The sequence below is a fragment of the Stegostoma tigrinum genome, chromosome 23, assembly GCF_030684315.1.
Source record: "Stegostoma tigrinum isolate sSteTig4 chromosome 23, sSteTig4.hap1, whole genome shotgun sequence".
NCBI lineage: Eukaryota > Metazoa > Chordata > Chondrichthyes > Orectolobiformes > Stegostomatidae > Stegostoma > Stegostoma tigrinum.
Window position 1 is genome coordinate 37,196,766 of NC_081376.1, and position 15,083 is coordinate 37,211,848.

The 15,083-nt window shown below is 41.5% G+C and overlaps 1 protein-coding gene across 1 annotated transcript in view; it reads right to left on the reverse strand.

The window, feature by feature from the left end:
• prkar1b (protein kinase, cAMP-dependent, regulatory, type I, beta) overlaps positions 1–15,083 on the reverse strand; it is a 227,987-nt gene that overhangs the window by 26,251 nt on the left and 186,653 nt on the right. Inside the window, exon 9 of the mRNA XM_048552442.2 lies at positions 14,628–14,749. Coding sequence (XP_048408399.1) covers positions 14,628–14,749 — 122 coding nt within the window. The remainder of the gene's footprint in view (positions 1–14,627; positions 14,750–15,083) is intronic.

The following is a 15,083-nucleotide window of genomic DNA, read 5'->3' on the forward strand; positions in this document are numbered from 1 at the left end:
GCTTTGTTTGGCAAACATTCTGCATTCACTAAATGCTATTTCAAATGTCTTTCTAGAGACCCTTGAACAAATGCTAACATAGCTTACTGAGGTCAGAAATCACATGACACCAGTTTATTGATGAGCTGAATCATATCTAATGATGGATTATTTATTCTGAGGCTTGCAAGTACAAGCACAGGAAAAAGACAATGTTGTCGAGGAGAATACTGAGATAAAGGTTATTAGACTAGACAGGATTGAGGTTTACAAGGAGAAGGTGTTAGCAATTCTGGCAAGTGTGAAAATAGATAAGTCCCCTGGGCCAGATGGGATGTATCCTAGGATTCTCTGGGACGCTAGGGAGGAGATTGCAGAGCCTTTGGCTTTGACCTTCATGTCGTCATTGTCTACAGGAATAGTGCCAGAAGACTGGAAGATAGCAAATGTTGACCCCTTGTTCAAGAGGGGGAGGAGGGACAACCCTGGCAATTATAGACCAATGAGCGTTACTTCGGTTGTGGGTAAAATGTTGGAAAGAATTAAGACATAGGATTTATAATAATCTAGGAAGGAATAACTTGACTAGGGACAGTCAACACAGTTTTGTGAAGGGTAGGTCGTACCTCACAAACCTTACTGAGTTCTTTGAGAGGGTGACCAAACAATGGTTGAGTATAAAGCAGTTGATTGAGTGTATATAGATTTCAGTAAAGGGTTTGATAAGGTTCCCCACGATAGGCTATTGCAGACGATACAGTGTCATAGGATTGAGGGTGATTTAGCGGTTTGGATCAAAAATTGGCGAGTGGAAAGAAGAAAGAGGGTGGTGGTTGATGGGAACTGTTCACCCTGGAGAGCAGTTACTAGTGATGTATGGCAAGGATCTGTTTTGGGGCCAATGCTGTTTGTCATTTTTATAAATGACCTGGATGAGGGCGTAGAAGGATGGGTTAGTAAATTTGCAGATGACATTAAAGTCGGTGGAGTTGTGGGTAGTGCAGAAGTATGTTGCAGGTTACAGAGTGATGTAGATAAGCTGCAGAGCTGGGCTGAGAGGTGGCAAATGGAGTTTAATGCGGAAAAGTGTGAGGTGATTCACTTTGGAAGGAGTAGCAGGAATACAGAGTACTGGGCTAATGGTAAGATTCTTGGTAGTGTGGATGAGCAGAGAGATCTCCGTGTCCATGTGCATAGATCCCTGAAAGTTGCCACCCAGGTTGATTGGGCTGTTAAGAAGGCATGTGGTGTGTTAGGTTTTATTGGTAGGGGATTGAGTTTCAGAGCCATGAGGTCATGTTGCAGCTGTACAAAACTCTGGTGAGGCAGCACTTGGAGTATTGCGTAAAGTTCTAGTCGCCGGATTATAGGAAGGATGTGGAAGCATTGGAAAGGGTGCAGGGGAAATTTACCAGGATGTTGCCTGGTATGGAAGGAAGGTCTTATGAGGAAATGCTGAGGGACTTGAGGCCGTTTTCGTGAGAGAGAAAAAGGGTAAGAGGTGACCTAATAGAGACATACAAGATGATCAGAGGATTAGATAGGGTGGACAGTGAGAGCCTTTTTCCTTGGATGGAGATGGCTAGCACGAGGGGACGAAGCTTTAAATTGAGGGGTGATAGATATAGGACAGACGTCAGAAGTAGGTTCTTTACCCAGAGAGTAGTAAAGGCGTGGAATGCGCTGCCTGCAACAGTAGTAGACTCACCAAGTTTAAGGGCATTTAAATGGTCATTGGATAAACATATGGATAATAACGGAACAGTGCAGGTTAGATGGGCTTCAGTTTGGTTTCACATGTCGGCGCAACATCAAGGGCTGAAGGGCCTGTACTGCGCTCTAGTGTTCTATGTTCTATGTTCTAAGTACTCCAACAGTTGGTTGGACTTACAGACTACATAGCTGGCAAAACATTGGCACTGAAACTCATATCACGTTAGCCATTTAGATGGTATTCAAAGCACCTTTTTTAGCATGATATCAATATCCTGTAAGTGGAGCAAACATGCATGGGTTTCTCATAAAATACACAAACTTGTTATACAGTTTTCCTTTAAACAATCCATGCTGACGATCCCAAATTAATCTCTGTCTGTCCAAGTATAGACATATTCTGTCTGCATAATTTGTCTTGCAACATACAGCTAGCTTCTGTTGTTCAAGACATTTTGATTTGTTTGAGACACCTCTTTCCAGGATGATCTGAGGTAGATGGGGAACCTTTAAGGACCAAAAATGGTGGCCAAAGACCGTTCCATCAGTTTTGCAATATACAGCAAGTGATGATTTGATGAGAATAACCATCATCATAAGAAGGACTGAGGGGAAGAAGGAAAAGAATTACTATTTGGCTTTTATTAAGTTTCTTTCTTCAATTCTTGGAATTGGTTCTTAGTCTACTACAAGAAATCTGGTAAATTATTAAGGTGTATTCTATTCTTACATAGTACGGAAACCCATGGCAAAATGAATAAGATATATAAAATTGTAAATAAATAAGTAACTAAATAAAATAATTAAGCAGTTAATTACAATACATTAAGGACTGCAGGATGGGTGATCTGATGGTGCTGAGGCTGGATGAGCTGATAATGGCACCATGACACAAGAAGCCATTCAAGTGTGTGGATGCTGGAGTGGTAGGGAGGAGATGGATTTAGTGGCAGTATCTGCTCAGTTCTGGTGAGGAACCTGCAATGGGAGGGTAGAATCCTGGCACCATGGTCCATATAGGTACCAATGATACAAAGAATGAGGTTCTTCATGATCACTGTGAGATGCCAAACTAAGAAGTAGAAACTCAAAGGTCATGACAGCTGGATTATTACATAAGCCAAATGCAAACTTCCACAAGGCAAATCAGATTAAAAAGATGAACGCGTGGATAAAGACTAGTATGGAGGATGGCATCAAACAAACTGTTCCTTCAGATATTTATGATGGGTAAAGAAAGGTACAGATCATATCCAACCAGTTGCAAAACTCAAAATAATGTCCAACATTAGATGTGATTCTGTGATGGAACAACATTTGCTGAATAATCCTGAGTCAGTCTGACCTCGATGATGGATAAGTTGTTTCAAAGAATTCTGAGGGGCAGAATATTTTATACTCGGACAGACAGGGATTAATTTGGGAGAGCCAGCACGGTTTGGTTAAAGGAAGATTGTGTTAAACAATTAAAAGCTGAAAGAACTGCAGATGCTATAAATCAGGAACAAAAACACAAGTTGCTGGAAAAACTTGGTAGGTCTGGCAGCATCTGTGAAGAACAGTTCTTCGGAAAGGTCACCAGACTCAAACTGTTAACTCTGATTAATCAAACTTGTCAAACACAAACGTTTTTGAGTGGGTAATCAAGGGCTTTGATGAGGATAATGCATTTGATATGCTCAACATGGATTTTAGCAAGCTTTTTACAAGGTCCCTTCTGACAGACAGGCCAAGAAAGTAACAGCCCGTGGGATCCAATTTAAAGTGACACAATGAATACAAAAATTGGCTGAAAGGCAAAATGCACAAGGTGTCAGCAGAGGGACATTTCTGTGACTAGAAGTCAGTTTCCAATGGCATTCTATGGGGTTTAGTGTTGAGGTCCCAGCTGTTTGTGGTGTACATTGTACCCTTTTACATTAAAACTGACAATCAAGAAGTTCATAGAAGGCATGAAAATTAGTAGGATGGTATACAGTATGGAGGATAGTCATAAACTGAATAAAGATATCCATGGACTGGTCAGCTGGGCAGAACACGGGCAAAGAGAATTCAACTGAAATGTATGAGGTTACGCACTTGAAGAGGGCTCACAAGGCAAGGGTTTACATTATGAATAGTAGGATAGTGGAAAGATCATTGACTTTAGTGTGCATTGCCACAGGTCCCCGAAGTAGCATGTCAGGTAAATATGGTGGTAATAAAGGCACATGGGATATTTATCTTTATTAGCCGTGGTACAGAATACAAGAGTCAGAGAGATTATGCTGGAATTTTATAAAGCACTGGTTATGCCACAACTGAAGTAATGCTTGCAGTTCAGGTCATCTCCTTATACGAAGGACGTGATTGTCACTGGAGACAGTGCAAAGGAGAAACGCCTGCCTGGTAAGGAGGGTCTGAGATATGAGACAAGACTGGATAGGTTGGGGTTGTTTTCCATTGAATAACAACATTTGAGAGGGGTCCTGATAGAGGTGTACAAGAGTGAGGGGCATAGACTGGATGGAAAGGAAGGCATTTTTTTCCCTCTTTAAGAGCATCAATAAACAGAGATTTAAGATGGAAGACTAAGAGGAGAGTGGAGGAGAATATTTTCACCCAGTGGGAGTCTGGAAAGGATGACCGAGTCAGAAACTCATAACATTTAAGCAGTAGTTAAATTATAGGTTATGGGTCAAGAGCTTGAAAACAAGATCAGTGCAGTTAGTGTAGTTTTTATTGACCAATACAGACAAGATTGAATAGTTTCCTTCTTTGCTGTAAACATCTACAAGTCTATGAGTGTGTTAAGAATTATGACACCAATTTAAGATTGCTAGTCAGGCTTGCATTGTGACTTCTGCTCGAAGCTACATTTTTTGCACAATGCAGCACAGGAACAGGCCCTTCGGCCCTCCAAGCCTGCACCGATTCCTGTTTCATATTTAGGCCTGCTAAATATTGCTCATACGTGGTTCCTATTCCTCTGTTCACTTCCTGTTCACATGTCTATCCAGATACCTCTTGAACATTGCCAGCATGCCTGCTTCCACCACCACCAGTGTTACAGGTACCCACCACAATTTGTGTGTCAAACTTCCCCCTACATTTCCCCCTTAAAACTTCTCCGTCTCACATTAAATCTCTTGTTGATCTTTCCACCCTGGGAAAAAGCCACTGATTATCCACCCCATCTGTGCCTCACAATTTTGCAGGCCTCTACTGGGTCGCCCGTCAGCCTCTGTCTTTCCAGTGAAAGCAATCTAAGGTTATCCAACCTCTCTTCAGAACTAAAACCCTCCAGACCAGGCAACATTCTAGTAAACTCTCTGCACCCTCTCCAAAGGATCCACATCCTTCTGGAACTGCACACAACATTCCCAGTGTGGCCTAACTAAAGTTTTATGCAGCTATAACATTTGATGCTTTGGTCAATGATGGCAAGCTTGCTGTATACCTTCCTAACCAGCTTACTCAGTGTTGCCACTTTCAGAGATCTGTACGCTTGGATCCCTCTGTATGTCAATGCTTCTTAGGGTTCTGCTGTTTACTCTATAATTCACACCTGAATTTGATCTTCCAAAATGCATCATCCTGTATTTGTCTGGATTAAACTCCATTTGTAATTTCTCTGTCCAAATCTGCAATCTATCTATATCCCACTGTATCCTTTGGCAATCCTTCTCACCATCTAAAACTCCGCCAATTTTGGTATCATCCGCAAACTTACTGATCAGATCACCTAGGTTTTCCTCCAGATCATTAACCTCTATTACATAAAAAAAATGATCTCAGCACTGAAACCTGTGGAACACTGCTGGTTACCGATCTCCATTCCAAAAAGCTTCCCTCCACCACTACTAGGTTAACAAAGTTGAAGCTGGATGAACACAGCAGGCCAAGCAGCATCTCAGGAGCACAAAAGCTGACGTTTCGGGCCTAGACCCTCCTCTACCACTACTGTCTGTTTTCTGTGACCAAGTCAGTTTTGTATCCATCTAGCCACCTTAACCTGGATCCCACGAGACTCTACCTTTTGAACTAGTCTGCCATGTGGTACCTTATCAAATGCCTTATTGACATCCATATAGACAACATCCACTGTCCTTCCCTCAATCATTCTTGTCACCTCCTCAAAAAGACTCAACCTAGACGGTGATAAATGTCCTTCCCCACACAAATACATACTGCTTATCACTAACTAGTCCATTCATTTCCAAATGTGAATAAATCTGATCTCTCAGTATCTTCTCCAACAGCTTCCCCACCTCTGATGTCAGGCTCACTGGCCTGTAATTACCTGGATTATCTTTGTTTCTCTTCTTCAGCATAGGAAGAACAGTAGCCATTCTCCAGTCCTCTGGAACCTTGGCTGATGCCAAAGAGAATGCGAAGATATCTGTTAAAGCCTCAGCTATTTCCTCGCTTGCCTCCCACTGTTTCCTGGGATAGATCCCATCTGGACTTGTTGACCTAAATGCACTTCCAGACACCTAACACTTCCTCCTTTATTAAACCGGCCTGTCCAAGAGTATTCATACACCTTTCCCTGACCTCAACATTCCTCATGTTTCCCTCTGTACCAATGTAAAGTACTCATTAAGGATCTACCCATTTCCTCTTGCTCCACACAACCTCCATCCTTTATCCTTTAGTGGCCCTGCTCTTTTCCCAACAACTCATTCATAAAATGCCTTGTGATTCTCCTAGGCTTGCTGTCCAAGGACATTTCACAGCCCTTTTCAGCCCTCCTAGCTACTGTCTGAGTTCCTTCCTGCTTCTCGATACTCTTCAAGGACTGTGTCTGTTTGTAGTTGCCTAGACCTTAGGTATCTTTCCTTTTGTTTTTTGACTAAGCTGATAGTTTTCCCGTCATTTAAGGTTCCTGAATCTATCCATTACTGTCCTTCATTTTCAAAGGAACAATGTCAATCCTGCACTCTAATCAACTGGTCTTTAAAAGACTCCCACAGATCAGATGTCAATTTACCCTCAAACAGCTGCTCCCAATCCACATTCCCTAATTCTTGCCTAATTTGATTACAATTGGCCTTCCCCCAATTTAACATCACCATCCAAAGTCCATTCCTGTTCTTATCCATTAGTATTTGACAATTTACTGAATTGTAGTCACTATTCCCAAAATGCTTTATCACTGAAACTTTTATCACCTGGCCAGGCTCTTTTCTCAATACCAGATATACTGTGACTCCCTCTTTGGTTGGACTATCCACTACTGTTACAAAAGCCCCTCTTGGACACAACTAACAAACTGCTCCCCATCCAAATGTCTGGCACCAAGGGAGTCCCAGTCAATATGGGAGAAGTTAAAATAACCGACCATCCTCCAGAATCTGACTATGCATCTCTTTCTCTATCTCCAGCTGGCAACCGGGAGGTCTGTAGTAAATTCCCAGCACTGTGATTGCACCCTTCCTATTCCTGAGCTCTATCCATAATGCCTTGCTGCTAGATTCCTCTCAGGTGTCCTCACTCAACAGAGCTGTGATATGCTCCTTAACAAATAATGTAACCCAGTCATCTCTTTTGCATAGTCTTCTGTCTCGTCTAAAACACTGATATCCTGGAACATTAAGCTGCCATTCCTATCTCTCTTTCAACCACGACAGCAACAATATCGTAATTGCATGCATTAATCTAGACACTAACTTCATCCATATTACCTGTTATACTTCTTGCATTGATGCAAATACAATCCGAGCCTCCACTTCTGCTGAGCTTAGCAACCTCTCCCAGACTCCTATTCCTCTTAGCTATATTTGCCTTAGACTCAAGCTCTTCCCCAGTCTTTACACTTTCTGACCTGTTGCTCCATTTCCCACTTCCCTGCCATGCTAGTTTAATACATAGGGACCTATGCTTTTAGGCAGAAAGACCATGTGCACACAATGCACCTATTTCAACTTAACAAAATAGGCAGCAAGCAATTTTATTCCTCCGGGCATTGCCTTAACCAGATTCAACATGCTTGGTTTAAAATGTTTTATAAAAATGGCAGTTAACTGTCAGTCATCAATTAACTTGTACATTGTCCATGGCAATGCCTTTTCAAATCGGAATCCACTTGCCAACCAAACATGGCTCTCTTCCTTGTACTGGTATTCTTGCAAATGTTCTGATGAGCACAAGATGAAAAGCTACAATAAAACATATCTTTCTTCAGCAATTGGAAAATTTATTTATAAAATCTGTCATTGTTTATGTTATGTACTTGGAAATACCTTCACAACAGCAGCAATTCAAGGCAGTTCACACAGTCTGCCCAAGGAATGTTAGCATGGGCACAAAATGCTGGCCTTGCCAGTATTGACCATATCAGTCAATGAATGAAGAAAATACAAAATTAAACACATACAGAAGAAAGAAAGACACAAGGACTCCACTGTGATTAAAAGTGAATCCAATGGTTCCACTAATCAATTATTTCTACTGATCAAGGGAGAAGAAAATCTATCAGGATTCTCATTCTAAATGTTAGTTTGGCTCAATGAATCTTGACTCCTGAATCAAAAATTTGAGCATTTTGGCTCCAATATGTGTTTCAATCTATTATTTAGGTAGTCCTTAAGGAATTTTAGATTACCATGATGTGACACTTAGACGACACAAACTGTTAGTTCCGTTGTTTCACACGGAGAGAACTTATTACCGCACTCTACAGATATCAGAAAAGGCAATAAATAGAGATAGACGTATTTCAGCAATCTCAAGCTTGCTTATATGTCAGTTGTCTTGTGTGTTCTTCAAGTCTGAGGAACGGGCATCTGTCATCACTATTAATGAAGTTTGTTCACGATTCACTCAAATCAGAAATCATTTACATCTTAGACTTAAATGTTCAACCACAGTGTCATCAGTTGAGATATCAGCAATTAATGCTGAACTAAATTTGATGCCAAATAGTAATTTTGCACAACCAAGATGTTGCAACCGTGAAATCATGATGGTGTCACAAAGCGTTCTGCAAAGATTCATGATTCTCTCATAGTGGAGCCATAAGTTACCAAATTAAAATTTATATTTGCAAGGAAGGAACATCTTGTCTTTTAATAGTGATCCTGCAAATTGAACTGAAGTAATTTTACACAGTACAAAGCAAGCCATTATTTAAATTGGTACTAACCAGCTTGCTTTTGAGCACAGTACATATGTGCTTTTATCTTGATTATTCCCCTGGCAGGGAACATGTTCTATCCAGACACTCAAGATGAGGCGAAACGTGTTTTTGGAATAAACTGGATTGGCAATTGAAACAAACAATGAAATTGAGGCACACAGTCTCATTTGGACAGTTTCAAAGACCAGAGGGTCTTGTGGAGGAACAGGACAGAATCAGTTTTGACAAAAACATAAATAGAGTTCTCAATTAGTCATTTTGGCCGAAGATAAACAATACTATAAAGCCAAAAATATCCTCTGGCTAGGTAACATGAAGATGTTAAAGGGAAGGAGTGGCATAATTGACATAGTAAACAGAAATCTTCACCTGTGTGGTGCAATATACCTTAGCTAACGTATTGTTACTGTTGGACTGAAAAGAAACGTGTATAAGAAATCTTCCAAAAATCCAAGCTCAAAGCTAAATGACACACTTAGCAATGAAGACACTGGGTCTAAAGCCAAAATCTTAAATTTCTGGATTACTCTGGGATGAAACATAGCAGAAAATCACACAGGATATCTAGAATTATTGTGTTTATATCCTGGTCCCGTGTATTCATCTTAGGCAGATTGATACTTGCACATTTCCACTGAGGAGAAGCAACATGCAAGCAGAAGGCTACATTGAACCAAGAGTTTTCATCCATTTAAAGACAACACAGGCAAAACATCTGCCATCTATCTCAGAAACTGGAGTCACAGCAAGTATATCAAACAGCATAGAAAATATTGCTCAGCCTTCCAACAGAAAGTAAAGGGCAAAACCGTACCATTTTGGAACCCACTGTGATCTTCAGTTTCAGAGCCAATGCTTACAAAAGAGATACCAAATGTCAAAAAAAACAGTGACCACAGGCTTTTGTTGCAACACAAGATGGTTGTGCTGAGGCACATCCTAAATGTACACACAAGGCCATGGAAATATTTCACCTTTTACCACAAAGTGCATAGCAACTATTTCTGTGAAAGCAAGCTGAAAAGTATGGTTCTGGTATTTACGGAATACTGAACATGTCCTGCCCATTACAGCAAATGGTCACATAACAGCAGCAGTGAAGTTCCTTTGTATGGAGAACAAACACGTTGAAGCTGGATGCATCTGTCGAGATGACACAAGAAACTTTTACCCAGATACACATGGAGATTTGCAAAGCAGATCCGTTTGTTGCTGCAGAGGTTTTGCAAAGCAAATCTGTTTTGATACACGTTTCAGAAAAAGTATAGGAGACACTGGTAATAATCAGGGTCCACAGTAAACTTGGAACAGTTCTGCTGCTTCTTCTCTTGCCAACAGTTCCAATGTGCGTTTCAAGTTTACTTTTAATTGTTCTCTTGTCTATTACATATATCTTGCTGGAAAATAAGACATCCTACTTCAAATTGCAAGTGGGTTAGGTGGGGGAGGGGGTGAAAATCAAGGGAATTCCGAATGGCTTTCACTTAATATTACTACAAACATTAAAGTTAGCAGCATTAAAGAATATTCCTGCTTCGGAGCAGGTCACTTGGCCCACCAAATCTCATTCAAATTTTTTGTTCAACAATAGAAAGAGCTAGATTATTAGACTACAGGGGTTATCAAAAACAAGCTTAACTTTACTATTGACTAATATGCCTCCAGCAGGGGTCACTAAACATTGATTACAGAGTCATAAATTCTAACAACACAGAAACAAGTCATTCAGTCTCTTAAAATCTGCATCAGTCTTTTTCTTTATATGAATATCTAGTCTAATCCCATTCTGTCATTTGATTCCCATAAGCTTTGTTTTTTTTAAAAAACTTTATAAAGCAATTAATCCAATTCTCCTCCAAATAATTTATGATATTTTCTCATCAAGCTGTTCATAGATGTTATAACATACCTGTGGGCCTCCTGGTTCAGAGTTAGGGACATTAATGCTGCACCACAAGAGCCCCTCACAATAACTTATGGATTCAGCTTTAACAATTTGTAGCTGAGAATTTTACTCAGACATAACAGCAAACACTTTTTATTTAGTAAATTTATCCTCATTGTTCACCATGTTGCCATCCTCACTTTTATCATCACCATTCATGACCTTCAAGATCTACATCAGACCACCCTTTAACCATCTCAGTTCAAATGATAAATCATCTCAATTTTGCTGATCTAATTTGTTGCCATATGAACATAGGACTAAGAAACACAGACGTTGCATTACAATATATACATGTACAAAGCAATAAAATTTAATGGCCTTTGTAAATCAATGAGTTGCTTTAAGTTTCTAACAGCAAACAAGGACAAAGAAACTGACAAGATATGAATGCAATCTAGCAAAAAGCACCAAATGGACCATAAAGGCTTCGTTATGTATGTAAAAAGGAGACAGTTGGAAGCAAAAAAAAAGTGAGGGTCCACTAAATGTCCAGTCAAGAGAATTTATAATGGGGAATTGAGAAATGACAGAAAAGCTACATGATCATGTTGTGATAATGGGAACTGCAGATGCTGGAGAATCCAAATAATAAAATGTGAGGCTGGATGAACACAGCAGGCCCAGGAGCACAAAAGCTGACGTTTCGGGCCTAGACCCTTCATCAGAGAGGGGGATGGGGAGAGGGTTCTGGAATAAATAGGGAGAGAGGGGGAGGCGGACCGAAGATGGAGAGAGAAGAAGATAGGTGGAGAGGAGAGTATAGCTGGGGAGGTAGGGAGGGGATAGGTCAGTCCAGGGAAGACGGACAGGTCAAGGAGGTGGGATGAGGTTAGTAGGTAGGAGATGGAGGTGCGGCTTGGGGTGGGAGAAAGGGATGGGTGAGAGGAAGAACACGTTAGGGAGGCAGAGACAGATTGGACTGGTTTTGGGATGCAGTGGGTGGAGGGGAAGAGCTGGGCTGGTTGTGTGGTGCAGTGGGGGGAGGGGACGAACTGCGCTGGTTTAGGGATGCGGTGGGGGAAGGGAAGATTTTGAAGCTGGTGAAGTCCACATTGATACCATTGGGCTGCAGGGTTCCCAAGCGGAATATGAGTTGCTGTTCCTGCAACCTTCGTGTGGCATCCTTGTGGCACTGCAGGAGGCCCATGATGGACATGTCATCTAAAGAATGGGAGGGGGAGTGGAAATGGTTTGCGACTGGGAGGTGCAGTTGTTTATTGCGAACCGAGCGGAGATGTTCTGCAAAGCGGTCCCCAAGCCTCCGCTTGCTTTCCGCAATGTAGAGGAAGCCACACCGGGTACAGTGGATGCAGTATACCACATTGGTAGATGTGCAGGTGAACCTCTGCTTAATGTGGAAGGTCATCCTGGGGCCTGGGATAGGGGTGAGGGAGGAGGTGTGGGGGCAAGAGTAGCATTTCCTGTGGATGCAGGGGAAGGTGCCGGGTGTGGTGGGGTGGAGGGCAGTGTGGAGCTAACAAGGGAGTCACGGAGAGAGTGGTCTCTCCAGAAAGCAGACAGGGGTGGGTGGTGGGTCAGATTGTAGATGGCGGAAGTGTCGGAGGATGATGCGTTGTATCCGGAGGTTGGTGGGGTGGTGTGTGAGAACGAGGGGGATCCTCTTTGGGCGGTTGTGGCGGGGGCAGGGTGTGAGGGATGTGTTGCGGGAAATGCGGGAGACGCGGTCAAGGGCGTTCTCGACCACTGTGGGGGGAAAGTTGCGGTCCTTGAAGAACTTGGACATCTGGGATGTGCGGGAGTGGAATGCCTCATCGTGGGAGCAGATGCGGTGGAGGCGGAGGAATTGGGAATTCGGGATGGAATTTTTGCAGGAGGGTGGGTGGGAGGAGGTGTATTCTAGGTAGCTGTGGGAGTCGGTGGGCTTGAAATGGACATCAGTTACAAGCTGGTTGCCTGAGATGGAGACTGAGAGATCCAGGAAGGTGAGGGATGTGCTGGAGATGGCCCAGGTGAACTGAAGGTTGGGGTGGAAGGTGTTGGTGAAGTGGATGAACTGTTTGAGCTCCTCTGGGGAGCAAGAGGCGGTGCCGATACCATCATCAATGTAACGGAGGAAGAGGTGGGGTTTGGGGCCTGTGTAGGTGCGGAAGAGGGACTGTTGTGTCTGTTTTCACAGAATTAGAAGTCAAAGTGACAAGGGAGAATGATAATTCGAAGGAAATTAGTATTGGAAAGGAGGTTGTACTGGAGAAATTAATGGAGCTGGAACCTAATAGGCTACACCCCAGAGTGTTGAAGGAAGAGGCTATAAAAATAGTCAAAACATCAGTAACCATCTTCCAACATTCCACTGATTCTGGAATAATTTCTGCAGATTGGAAGCTTGCAAGTGTCACACCACTATTTAAGAAACCAAGGCAATAAAAAAACTGGGAACTTCAGGCATGCTAATCTTAGATCATTAATAGGAGAAAATTCCAAAAGGCGCAATAAATGGACACCTGGATAAAAATGATCTGATTGAGCATAATTGAGTATAGCCAGCATGAATGTGCAAATGGAAACAAACTTGGACTTGTTTTGAGGATGTTATTAACAAATTTGATAAAGGGGTCAACAGATGTGATATATCTGGATTTTCAGAAGTTTTTAATAATCACTCCCACATGAGGTTGGTTAGCAAAATTAAAGCAGATGATATCAAAAGTGGCATGGGTTAAGGATTGGTTAACAAACTGAAAACAGACAGTAGGAATCAAAAGGTCATTCTCACATTGGCATACTGTGACTAGTGAGGAATAGCAACGATCATTAATTCAGCCCCAGCCGTACACTGCATATAAACGATTTGGATGTGGGGGCCAAACATAATATTTCCACATTTGCAGATAATACAAAGTTAAGCAGAAATATGTGTTGTGAGGAAGATGAAAACCAGATATATTGTAATGTAGAAAAAGGTGAGATTATGCATTTTGGTAGCAGATAGAGCATTTCTTAAATAGTGCGAAAGTCAGAAACAGTCAATGTGTAAAAGGACTTGGACTCTCCTTTTCTGTAAGTCACCAAAGACTAGTATGCAGGTGCAAGAAGCTGCTGGAGTCAACTGGAAAGTTAGCCTTTACCACAAAAGGATTTGAGTAGAGAAAAAATGAAGTCTTGCTTCAGTTGTATAAGATCTTGGTACAGTTTTGGTTTCCTTCTCTTGGGAATGATATTATTGTCAGACAGCGAGTGCAACAAAAATTGCCAAACTTGGTCCCGAGATAGTGGGACTGCCCTATGATGGGATCACCCTGTCGGCAGACTTCGGGCAACTGGGCTTGCTGTCTCTAGAGCTTTGAAAAATTAGAGGTGATCTCACTGAAACCAGAAAAGCACTTGAAGGGGGTACAGGATGCATGTGGATATGATTTAAAAGAAAGGAGAAAACTATTTTGCTTACAGGGTGGTGAATCTTGGGAAATCTCTACTCCAGACAGTTGTGGAAACTCAGTCTGAGTACATTTAAACTAGAATTTGATATGTTTTTGATTACCCATGATGTAAATAGGCATTGGGGATACTACGAGTAAAGGAAATGAAGTGTTTGATCAGCCACAAACATATTAAATGGCAGACCAGACTTGACAGGATGAATGGCCTGCCGTTCTTATGCAAACACAATCGGGCTTCTTCAAATAGAAGTATCAAATTCCACCTGAAGTCCTTCTATTTAGTCAGAAGTAATAAATAGAAACAAGACTTTAGATAAACAGGATAAATTTTCTCACTAAAACAGTTTGCTTTGAAACCTTCAGAAATAATAGACATTGTCTTCAGAACAAATATTTGCTTCTCAGCTTGGGTAACTGTTGAAGCAACAGATGCACTTTATTCTTAATGCAGCTTATCCTTAAATATTACCTCTGTAATAATGAAGAAGTCATCGCCTGGTTCACCCTGGACCACAATTTTCTCCCCGTCTTCAAACTGGACAGGTTCCAGTGCGTCAGCCACAGTTAAACGCTCCCATTTGTCCAAAGATTCTACAAAATGTAAATAAAATTCCACTTTAGATGGTTAATAAATGTATCTTTCAGATAAAATTCCTACCATTGATTCATTGCAGGTTTTTGTCATCTTACCATTTTAGATCGAAGGGTGTTGGAGGTGAGGTGGAGGGGGCACGGATGGTGGAAGAGATAAATTATATCATGTTCAACAAAACTGACTTCAAAGAACTATTGTAACAGTCAAATTTCTTGAATTATACATTCTCGTTTACATAATCATTATTATCCCACTTCAAAGTACACAACTGATCGTATGAGAAGTAGCTTGGAACATGAGAGAATCGTAATATGTCACTATATACATGTG